Here is a 12,357-nt window from a genome sequence, read left to right as displayed (position 1 = left end):
CAGATCCACAGGTGGTCCTAATTATGTCACATGTGATCCAGAAAACCTGCACTGTTGGGGAGCTCTGAGGACTGGGTTTGGGAAACCCTGGTCTATACAAATGACTGGAGGGGATGGGTACAATTTAACCCATTGTTGGGGCTAATCTTATTTTATGAAGTACTACAATTGCCAATGTCATCCATAAGCACGATCTGTATTTGTTGCTTGTTCACACAGTACAACTGAGTACTACAATGCACTTGTACATTCTGCATAACTACCTTGTTTCCTATTGGTTTGTATGCTCTTGTAAGCTGGGTCATTCCTCCATCTGTCACATGGTGTGTTCTATATTGTAATCAATGTATTGTTTTTTTGAATATGATAGTGCTATATATAATAATAATAATAATAATAATAATAATATAACATAGAGTATTACTTACAAAATTAAATTTAATTCCACAGAGAAGATTTTTGTGACATCTGGAAATTTACGAATTCCTGTGTTACAGATGCTCCTACAAGACACGACAATGTAAAAATAAAGTTACAACACAAAGAAAATCTAAAATAAAGACACATAAAGTACTCTGTAGATATATGACATTAGGGGCCGATTGGACATAGACTTCACTGGGAGTTGATGTCATGGGGCCATCTTAGGTCTGTTTTGTTTCTTTAACTAGGACAGGAGGGCGTCAATGAATCATAGCCTTGTCCTGGGTAGGCCAAGCTTTTTGGGGCCAGCCCAGCATTAGTGTACTTCCCAATGTCTGGTCCCATCGCTGGAACCAGGCACTGTTTTGTATGTGCAGTGCATATTACACTGATCCATTCCTAGCCCTCTCTTCCCTTTCTTCCCCTCTACATGTGCCAGCCTGCCTCCAATGGCAGCAAGTCACATGTTACCTGACGAATGCACATCCCACATGTTCAAGTAGCAAGAGAGGAATACAGAGGTGTCTGCCTTCTGCAGCATAAAGCCTCAGATGGAAAAAAGTAAGTGTGGGAAGGATCTTAATTTAATGTGGTTGACATAGGTATGTGGGGTTGCATGGGTTATTCATTTAATGGGAGAATAGGTATAATTAATGTTTAGGTGATGGTGATAGAGGATGCTATTTAGTGGGGTCATGATGGGGACTATTTAAGTTGACATTAGCAGACTATCAATTTAATGTTGGGGTGGTTTGAGGGCTATTAACTGAATGTTTGGAGAGCTGTGAAGGAGGGAGGCCTATTACATGTGAGTACTATTAGTTTGATGTTAAGGCTGGCTCAGGGGAGATAGGCCTCTTTATCAGGGCTGTTTGGGGGTAAATCGGCCATTAATTAAAATTATTTTTATTTATGGGTGTGGATGGTTGGGGAAAATAGATTATTTATTAAATGTGAGTGCTATTAGTTTAGTGTTGGTGCTGGTTGAGGGTAAATAGGCCTATTACATTTGAATACTATAAATTTAATGTCACCTCCTAATTGCAGTAAATAGTCCTATTAAGTGTGGATGCTAGTAATTTAATGACGGGGCTGTTTAATGGGAAGTAGGCCTATTTATTAAATTTGAATACTGTATTTAATGTCAGGGTTGGTTGGGAGGAAACAGTCCTATGTTTTAAAAGCAAATTTAATATCGCTGCTGGGTGCAGGTCAATAAGCATATTTATAAAATGTTAATGGTATAAATTTTATGTTTGCTCTAGTTGGGAGCAATAAAGTCTATTTATTAAATGTGAATGCTGTTAATTTAATATTGGTGTTTGCTGGCAGGAAATATGTCTATTTATTAAATTTGAACACTATTAATATATTTTTGGGGCTGTTGTGAAGGGAGGCCTAGAATGTGTTTTCTTGTTTCTTTATTTTTCATATCTTATAGATCTATACCTTTTTCAAACAGGACCCAACATTCCAGGATCCAGGAAAGTAGCAGCTGAGCTTAAGATACCACTAGCAGCAGACATTAAAAGCTGCAGGAACAGGTAGAAGAGAGCACTACTGTCTATCAACTTTCCTGACGCTAGTGGTATATTCCTAATTTTGTGGACTGTCCTACTCAGTCAGGACCTTGTCCCAACTGCAGGGACAATTAGGAGTTCACTCTGCCGGCTTGCCTTACCTGACAACTTGACCCCACATGCTGACAATTTGGCCCGCCTGGAACATAAGGTCACTATCAGAATATTTTTCATGTCCACTCTACATTCCCAATCGGCTCCTGGTATCAAGTACAGAGACTGAAATATTTACACAAACACCTATTTGTGAATAAATTACTGCAATAAATATGTAGTAAGCTTGTATGAGTTCTACATTAGTTATTTTATTAACGCTATACTATAGGTTAAAAAAATAATTGGCTATTAATGCAGAGTAACATGAACCGGCAAATAATGATGGGGGCCTTAAATCTATTGGGATGTTTCTTCTGAATAAATGTCTTGCAATTTAGGTGATTAATTTACAGTCTGAGATACAGTTCTATAGTGCTAGCCTGAAGATGTCAAGTAAAGATCACGCTACATGATTAAATGAACCCTCAGCTCCAACAGGTCATCTTGCAATATGAAACAGGCAGAGCAAATGTTGAAATGAGTATCCTAATTAAATAAGATAAGGTCTCTATGTCAAGTTTCAAGGCAGGTTCTTGATATCTAAAGGGAGATGCATGTTGTTAATCAAACAGAAGAAGTTATTCAAGGTATTGTGCTTTTTATGTCACTGTATTAATAGCCAATGAAACTGTTTATATATTGCAGTCATAAAAATGTATCTGAACAGAAGATTTTTAGTAACATTATTGTTTTTTTCTATTGTTTTTTTGTTTTTAATATAATTTATTGAATTTTTTTGCAGATTCAGAAATAAGTAATAAAAAGGAAGGGATGCGGGGGGGGGGGGGGGGGGGGGCAAAAAGGAAAAAAGTGCATCAGGGAGAAGGGAAGAGGATACCAAGATTCAACCAACTGCTTGAAACATAGCAGGGAGCAAAGTGATCCACACAGTATTACATAATGAAACAAATGCATTGACATAAGTTGTCAAAGTCACAAGTATCCAGAATCGTAAAACATCTACTAAACATCAGATAGTTGAGAAGCAGTGTGTGAGAGAAGGAGGGGGAGGACAGGAAGGAAAACTAGTAATGGAAAGGACGGGGAGGACATATGTCCAGATCGGTTCTATCAATAAACATATCTAACCTTATATAATATCAGAGTAAAAACTTAAATACTTATATGGATGAAAGGTTAAACAGTGACCTCATAATAAGATAGCTTGGGGTGCCAGATATCCTGAAATATGTTTATTTTATTTATTTTTTTAAGTAAAGTTTATTGATTTTGTTAGGCATAGGAAAAAGAAGAAAACAAAAAAACATTGAAAAGAACAATGACCGTACAAAAACTGGTTTGTAATTCAGTGAAACAGTATATCAAAATGACCATTAACAAAATGTATCCTCATGCCAGATTATAGTGTAGTAATGGGGGGGAAAGAATAAACCCCATTAAAGAAAGGATAAAGGATATCTTCTCTGATTGTGAGTATCTCGCTTACGGTGTGGGGGGTTCTCAGGTAGGAGGAATAGAAGAGAGGGGAGGGAAAGGAGCAATGTCTAAGACACAAGGTGAGGAGTGGAATATCTGTATGAAGATTGGGGGGGGGGCTCTATGTTATAGAATGTTGTCCACTGAGTCCACACTGCTCTGAAAGTGTAAGGAGTGTTACGTATGTGGCCGTGATACTTTCCTACTGATATGTAGACCATATATTTTATATAGTTGCAGACAGTAAAGGTGGGAAGGTACATTTCCAGTACACAGTTATTAGGCAGTTTGCCGCATTCAGAATGTGCCAGATCAATTTCTTTGTAACGTGAGGGGTGTAAGGGATAGGTCTGGGCAAAAGCATGTACGGGGCCGAGTCAGGTATACAGACTTCAGTGATCAATGAGCGAGTGTATGTCCCGCCAGCAGAAACGTATTTTCAGACAATTCAAGCATATGTGCAACAGGGTGCCTGTCTGACAAGAAGCTCTCCAACAAAGGCCAGATGAAGCAGGGTAAATCGAGCAGATAAAGGTGAGGACCCAGTACCATTGGTAGAAGATCTTATATGCGTTCTTTTGTATCTGAACGGAGATGGACAATTTAGCTAAGTTAAACTTAATTTTGGTCCATTCCTTTAAATCTAGGATCACCACCTTGTCCTGCTCGCAAGCCAGCTCATGAGAATTCTTGGGGGTTGATTATGTGCTAGTAGTAGCTGATAAATAGTGGAGATGAGAGCCTTCAAGATAGGGTACCATGCCACAGAGATTCCAGTTGTGAACATCATTTGGAGGGGAGTGGGAGTTTAAGGAAGTTGAAATAAGATTGGTATTGGTTAAAAAATGTGTTTGGGGAGAACCACTGTTGAGTTGAGGGCGGAGAACATAGGGAATAAGTGCATTGAAGTCAGATCCCTCATAAATAGGAGATTATGACGTGTCCAGTGGTGAAAGAGGCGATGGTCTTGCCCCAGTGGGAATGCAGCTAAATTTCATAAAGGAGCTAGCAATGCGTAAATGGAGCATAATTGATGTGTCTGTGTTGTGTGATCCCAGATAGTCAAAGAAAATTTGAGTGTGGGAATGAGGTTGACCAGCTTGGGTCATTGGTTAAGGGGCATACATAGAAGGGAATAAATAGTAGAAGTGTAGGAGATTGGATTCTCATATGGACTCTAGCTTTATGACCCCTCCGGGCAAAGTTAGTGAGAGCTTTCTGTAAGTTGTTCAGAACATGTGCAGGAATATGTATAGGGAGGGTCTGCTAGATATATAATAGCTTTGAAAGGAAATTCATCTTAATGGATGATATATGGCCAAATCAGGAAATGGTGAGTTTAAACCAGTGTTTTGATGGAGTCCAGAAGCCATGGGAGATTGGTCAAGTACAACTAGGAGTACTGCTAGGTAAGATCTGTTCCTAGGTATTTGAGTTTCTGCGATTGCCAGCGAAAAGAGTAATTTGCTTACAACATTTGAATAACAGTAGGCGGGAGGTTCAAATCGAGTACTTCAAACTTGTTTTTGTAATTAGATAGTCTACTATACATGTGAATTTCATTAAATAGGTTGGGCAGGGAAATGTGGAGATTTGTGAGTGTGAGAATCACATCGTCTGCGTACAGGGCAATTTTGTATTCCCGGGAGCCAGTTGAGATCCCGGATTTATCTGCATTCAGACGAATGCAGGCTGCTAGGGGTTTCATGAGTAAGGTGAAAAGCAGGGGCGATAAGGGGCAGACCTGTCGGGGTGCCATTAGTGATAGGAAAGGGGGTGGACATAAAACCATTCGTTAGTATCCTGGCTGAAGGGTTATGGTATAGTGCAGATATTCCCCTACAAAACGCCCCTTGGATTCCCATGTTCCCTATCGTTTGTTGCATAAAGGGCCATGCAATCCTGTCGAAAGCTTTTTCAGCATCCAGGGCAAACACCAGTGCAGGGAGAGACGATCTGTTCGAACTATGTCTCAATTTAATGAGCCTTCAAGTATTGTCGGTTGAGTACAAAATCTAAATGGTCTGGTGGAACAGAGAAGTAGTACTTTACTCAGCCTTTTGCCCAGTTTTTTTAGCAAACAATTTCAGAGTAACAATAGTAGTCTATAGCTTCCTGCGTCCCTAGGGTCTCTGTCAAGTTTAGGAATCACAACTATCCCCACACCAGTGACGGTCCTGTCAAATTTATCCCCAGAGAACATAGTGTTAAACAACCCTAATAGCATGTGAACCAGGGAACTAGTACATTTCTTATAGTAGAGTTAGTTGAATCCATCGGGGCCAGATCCCGAGCCTAACTTAAGGGTTTTAATCGCATCCACAATCTCCTCCAAAGTTATTCCGGCATTGAGAGACTACAATTGAGGTCTCTGGAGTCTGGGGAGATGACAGGTCTGTAGGAAGAATTTGATGTCTGTTTCAGTTGAATTGGGTTCTGCTGTCGGTGGGGGAAGGTTATATAGAGATGTGTAATATTCTTGGAAGTGTCGGGTGATGAATTTTGGGTCGTAGATGAAGGGAGCCATCTGCCACTTTTCATTGCTGTTATTACGGGGATGGCGTATCTTAAATTTACGTGCCAGAAGTGTGTCTGCCTTGTCCCCCTTTTTGTACTAATGTTGTTTTAACCACAACAATGAGTTGGCAGCTGTTTTGGATAGCAGATCATTGAGCTGAACTTTCAGGCTAAGATCTTGTGGTATGTGCATTTCCTGGGGTGTTTATGGTGTTGAGTGATTAGGGCCAAAAGCTGACTTTCAAGATCTCTAATGTCCCACTCGTCTTGTTTGCAGGCAATGGATAAACTAATTAGCACTCTTCGTATTGTGGCCTTGTGGGCCTCCCAGAAAGGCACCTGTGATATTTCTGCTTTGAAGCAACAGCGATTCGCTGAGGCACCACTTGGAACGTACACAGAGAGCGTGGGAGACGTGCAATGTAAGCTTGATCACCAAGTGGTCGGACCACGACACTGGGAGGACCTGAAGACTAACTAGATTTTGGGTTGTGGAATGGTTCACAAAGAAATAATAATAATTTGAGGATAGAGATCATTTGGGGCGGAATAGTGAGTATATCTTTAAATTTAATCGCATTATTGTATGTGAGAAGATTATGAATCTTAGGGGCGTATTCAATTGTTCCTCCAGCCGCCGGAAAAACGAGCGCGTTAAAACTGCTACCGTTTATACGGTAATATTGCGTGTAAAAACCGTTAACACTGTAGTTTACTCGCTGAATTTCATCTCGCAGCTCAGGGAGCTGCGAGCTGAAATTCAGCGAGTAAACTACCGTATTAACGGTAATAGTTTTAGAGCGCTCGTTTTTCCGGCGGCCGGAGGAACAATTGAATATGCCCCTTAGTGATTTATAACCCAGCTACCTTGGGCTGAGTTATTGGGCTACCTGCATTACTTTTCCTTTACAATTTTCCTAATAGGCTGCTGAGCCCATAGCCGGATTAAGGGGGGGCACAGGGGGCATGTGCCCCGGGCCCCCCTCTCTCCTTGAGGGCCCCCCGCTGCCGCGCTCCTAACCTCTGATGTTTTTTTTTTATTCTCCTTTTTGTTTTTGTTTTTTTTTCAATGGCGGCCCCCCCCGGCGCCTGCGGGGAGGGGGGGCTTTGCGGGCTGGCGTGTTCGGGGCTCCCTTCATTGGTGGGGGGAGCAGGGTAGTAAAAGAAAGAAAAAAAAAAAAAGATATACTCACCTCACCGCGGCGCTGGCGTCCCTCCTCCTCCCTCTCTGCACTGTTAACACTGAATGACAGGCGTGACGTCATCAAGGCACGCCTGTCATTCAGTGAGGAGCAGCGCGGAGAGGACCAGGAAAGAAACAAGAAGACAGAAGAGAAGAAAGCTAAAAGAAATGTAAGAAAAAAAAAAAAGGGGGAGAAGAAAGGCACAGTATGGAGGAAAAAGGGGGAGAATAGAGGCACAGTATGGAGGAAAAAAGGGGGAGAATAGAGGCACAGTATGGAGGAAAAAAGGGGGAGAATAGAGGCACAGTATGGAGGAAAAAAGGGGGAGAAGAGAGGCACAGTAAGGAAAAAGGGGGAGAAGAGAGGCACAGTAAGGAAAAAGGGGGAGAAGAGCGGCACAGTAAGGAAAAAGGGGGAGAAGAGCGGCACAGTAAGGAAAAAAAGGGGGAAAAGAGAGGCACAGTAAGGAAAAAAGGGGGAGAAGAGCGGCACAGTAAGGAAAAAGGGGGAGAAGAGCGGCACAGTAAGGAAAAAAAGGGGGAAAAGAGAGGCACAGTAAGGAAAAAAGGGGGAGAAGAGAGGCACAGTAAGGAAAAAAGGAGGAGAAGAGAGGCACAGTAACGAAAAATGGGGAGAAGAGAGGCACAGTAACTAAAAAGGGGGAGGAGAGGCACAGTAAGGAAAAAGGGGGAGAAGAGCGGCACAGTAAGGAAAAAGGGGGAGAGACATCATGAGGAAAAAGGGGGGGGGAGAGAGGCACAATAGTGGGGACAATTAATTAATTTAAGATGGGGTGGTTTGGGCGCTACTGAATGTGGGGGTGAGTTTGGGAAGAATGAGGTCCCTTTATTAAATGTGCCTATTAATTATTTAATGGTAGTGACGGTTGCGGGAAATAGGTATATTTCTGAAATGTAAATACTATTAATTTATTGCTGGGGCTGTTTGTAGAGAGTGAAATAGGTTTATTTATTAAATGTGTATACTATCATTTTAATGTTGGGGCTGGAGGAAGGCCTAATTATTAATCATGGGTGGTACTGATTTAACGCTGTGGGTGGCTGTAATTTTCTAAATGTACCCATTTTTTTTTTTCCAAATAGGGCTCCTAACATTCCAGCATTCAGACAAGCAGCAACTAAAGAAACCTGCAGCACAGGTGGTGAAAGTGAGAAGCACAGGTAGGAGAGAGCAGCAACGTCTGTGAAATATTGTTATTCTAGTGGGGCAATCCCAATTTTTGGTGACCGTTCAATGGTGTACACAACAATGCAGGTTTTTTGTCTGTAGGAGGGTGGCCTGGCCATGCCCAATGATGCATTATCAATGGTATTTTAATTTGCGGTATCATTGCTAGTTTTAATGTGTGGTGTCAATACCCATTTTAAAGTGGTGTTTTGATGATTATTTTAATGTACAGTATTTTAGTTTGTGCAAGCAATGATTTTTCTTATGCAGACAACCTAAGCGAGCCCTCAGGGAGAGCTGTAAGTGTCATACTGTGGGCTGTAGGTGATGTAATGCAGGATGTGTCACTATGCCCTTAATTTTAGATCTTAGGGGCCCCCCTGTCTTAAGTGCCTCGGGCCCCCCGAAGCCTTAATCCAGCTCTGGCTGAGCCGAGTCTTGCCCACCGGGCTAAAATTTGACAGCTAGCCAGTGTGAAATCCTTTAATCCAAATATGACTTTTCTAGATGAAATTTATTAAGCAAAATACACGTGAAACTCTACATTGTGCTAAACTCATTCCAATTGATGATGTATTTGACTTAAAGTGATGTTGACATGATAAACTTTATACAATACATCTAAATGAGGGACATCATGGTGGGACAGGTAATTTAGGGTCTGCAGTAGGAATACTTGGGAGGTATGCATTAGCTTGAAGTAGTATAACACCATATTCTATTTCTAACCAAGGCTAATATCTCATGCCAGGGTTTATTCATGTTTATGTGTTAATGTAACATAATTGTATGGGTGAGTACATTTATTTTACAATATAAATCATTAATACCTATGGCTGCTGCATGTAAAAGTTTATTCACACGTGCCACCACTTAGTTTTTTGAGCATGGTCAGTTTTACCCAGTGACAAGTGTGAACAAGTCATAAAGACAACATAAGGATCAAGAATCCCTATAACATGTGTTCACTAATTCATGATGTCATTGGTTTGAATTATCTGAACCCATATTTAAGAATAATACTTCTCAAGTGTGCAAAACTGTTTTATGTTAATAAGTGGGAACTTCTGGCCTGCAAAAGTGTATTGCCGATAAACCCAACTATATGGATCACCCATGTGCCAGGACCCATAGTGAGGATTGCAATATTACATTCCCACATTGTAACATTGCAATTACTAAACAAAACTCACTACATTCTACAATACAACATAGAAAAATAATTACCATACTACTAAATAATAATAGTATAAAAAGATAATATTGCTTTAGTGACTGTGTCTGTCTTTATATATATATATATATATATATATATATATATATATATATATATATATATATATATATATATATATATATATATATACACACATATACAGAGAGAGAGAGAGAGACTGTTATCTGGTAATCTTATATTGGACTATAATAATATTTATATTTGTTAATTTTTTTTACAGTTTATTTTCCTTTAGAAATTCATGGAAGAACCATATATAAACAAAGCATACATAGAACAGGTTATATAAATCAATTTCTGGGTTCTGCTAATTACATTTCAAGCTATTCAAGCTTGATATCTTTTGATGGATTAATAGTTCAGCATTGGCTACAGTAAGTACATTGTGTTTTCCTGCTCAAATTATTATTGCTGGGAGAAAATGGTCTTGCACACACATGCAGCATTTTGTTTTTATTTAAATTTGCAAGAAGTCTATCTTGACATGAAGTGCATGAGTTAAGAGTCACAGATGTTCTTTATTTGCCATTAGAGTCTGTTGTCCTTGGCAACCTTTTGAGGATTCAGACAGTCATCAGGTTGGTTTCTATTTTAGCATTCACTTTTTTTCTCTATGATTAAATGTCAATTTTCAGTGACAAGGGCTAATCAGTAACTGGACAGTGGGTGTGTTGTGATCATTTCATTGAAAGGCATAAAAGCAAGACACTGGGACACAAACCAGAGCTCACTACACTTTTCTGAAAATAATTAATTATGTTAACAGTGTACAAATGAAAAGGATTGTACAAGCTCATGAGCACAAACAGTGACAGGGAGGTTTTTAATTTATTTTTTTCTTTGTTGCTGGCACGTAGTTCAGGTGTCATAAGGACAGTGACATGGTAGAGCAAAGTTTAATGAATTCTATTAATCAAAATAATACAGACGTATATGAGCTCATATGCCTGACTGCCAATTTTTTTCACAGAGAGATCATTCTCTACTTCTGCTTTTCACTCTTGTTTTCCAATCACCTTGGATTTCTGTGACCTGTATAAAAGTACTTGGCCTAAAACCTTGTATGTTCACAATGTCCCAGAACCGTTCCATGATTTCTAATATCCAGATTGCTTAAAGCAAAGAGTGCATTGCCAGATATATTAAATAATTACAACCTTGGGACTGTTACTGCTTAATATGTAAGGTATAAAAATCAGATGTCGGGGCTAAAATGAATTTATTACAAAACCAATGAATATGGGGAGTGTCTTAATTACAGGTGGCGATTTTGTGTACAATGTCTTTTTATATTTTTGGAGTGCACCTGGCAATGTGCAACCCATCCCAGTGGGTCACATCACAGGACAGGTTCCGATCTCTGCAAGTCTTTGGCTGAGAAGCGAGTTCTAGGCGCATTCCAAGAAATGTAATAGAAAGTTTCACACAGAAGAGACAAGTTATAAAACTAGTCCAGGGGGTAAATGTATGAACGTGCGGGTTCTTCAACACCCGCGTGTTCAGCGTGCTCGGCGATTAAATTTCAAGCGGCGCTGCATTGTAAAGGGAAACTTCCCTTTACAATGCAGCGCCGCTTGAAATTTAATCGCCGAACACGCTGAACACGCGGGTGTTGAAGAACCCGCATGTTCATACATTTACCCCCTGATGTCCCATCAATCACTTTTGTGTAGCCTACACACTGTTGAGGATTAGTCCTGATAAACCGATTTCATACAGTTCATATGCAGCAGTTATGATTGAGAAGAGGCCCAGAAAGTCAGGGGGTCTAGGTCTGGGCTGTGACCCTATATATATCAACCGGTCACAAATAGTGGTACTCTGCTGTTACACAAAGCACCAATGAGATCCGGGTGCCTTTCCCCTACTTTGACTATTGTCTGATTAGGTAGCTAGGCAGAGTAGGCAGAACCCAGTTTCAGCAGGTTTCTCCTGGGTGCCTTCAGAGGGCTATATTTATAGAACAAGAAACAGTAATTCTTATACCAGTATTAACATGTCTCTGATTAGAGAGAAGCTAAATGGGTCCAGAACCAGCAAACACATGTCACATGGAAGTTCTGGACAGAAGTAGACACCACCTTCCTGTTGTCTAGGCATAAAAAGTAGGTCACTGGGGAATGTCGGGGATGGGAGGTCTATACATTAGCTGCTGTAATGGTTTCTGTTCAATGTAGCTAGTAATGAAAAACTAGCCGTGTTTGTGCAATGTAGCTGGCAATGCTGTCTATGAATTACAGCTTCCAGTGTCCAGTACAATATATGTCCTTAGGCTTCAACTAACTTACACACTGGCAAAGGAGGGTGTGCAGCTGGGCTTGGGGGTACCTGTACGAAACTTACTTCTCCGCATTCCTGTTCCCCGATCTCAGCCGCCGCTCTGTCGTCCGGGCGGACGGCGCCGCTACGGTCATGTGACACTGCCTTTGTCAGAGCAACACGTTACCACTTGGCGTCTGGCTCTCCCTGTGTATCCTGTGCTTCTGGTGTTCTTCCTGTGTATCTGACCCGGCTATCCTTATTGATTATGCTGCTGCCTGTGTGCCCATGTGTCCGACCCAGCCTTCCTCATTGACCTCGTACTGTCAGTGCTCCTGTGTATCCGAAGCGGCTATCCTTTGTGACCCATCCACTCTCGGAGCACTAGTGTATACGACCCGGCAACTCTCCTGAGTGTGGTGTATCACCAATGTAT

The 12,357-nt window shown here is 40.8% G+C and overlaps 1 protein-coding gene across 2 annotated transcripts in view; it reads right to left on the bottom strand.

Moving 5' to 3' along the window:
- Positions 1-12,357, bottom strand: part of LHCGR (luteinizing hormone/choriogonadotropin receptor) — a 130,695-nt gene that overhangs the window by 45,379 nt on the left and 72,959 nt on the right. For both annotated transcript variants that reach the window (XM_075204094.1, XM_075204095.1), the window contains one exon: positions 429-503. In XM_075204094.1, coding sequence (XP_075060195.1) covers positions 429-503 — 75 coding nt within the window. The remainder of the gene's footprint in view (positions 1-428; positions 504-12,357) is intronic.

This window comes from Mixophyes fleayi, chromosome 3 (genome assembly GCF_038048845.1).
Source record: "Mixophyes fleayi isolate aMixFle1 chromosome 3, aMixFle1.hap1, whole genome shotgun sequence".
Taxonomy (NCBI): Eukaryota; Metazoa; Chordata; class Amphibia; order Anura; family Limnodynastidae; genus Mixophyes; species Mixophyes fleayi.
The sequence above is the reverse complement of the archived record's forward strand: the minus strand, read 5'-3'. Positions and strand labels throughout refer to the sequence as shown.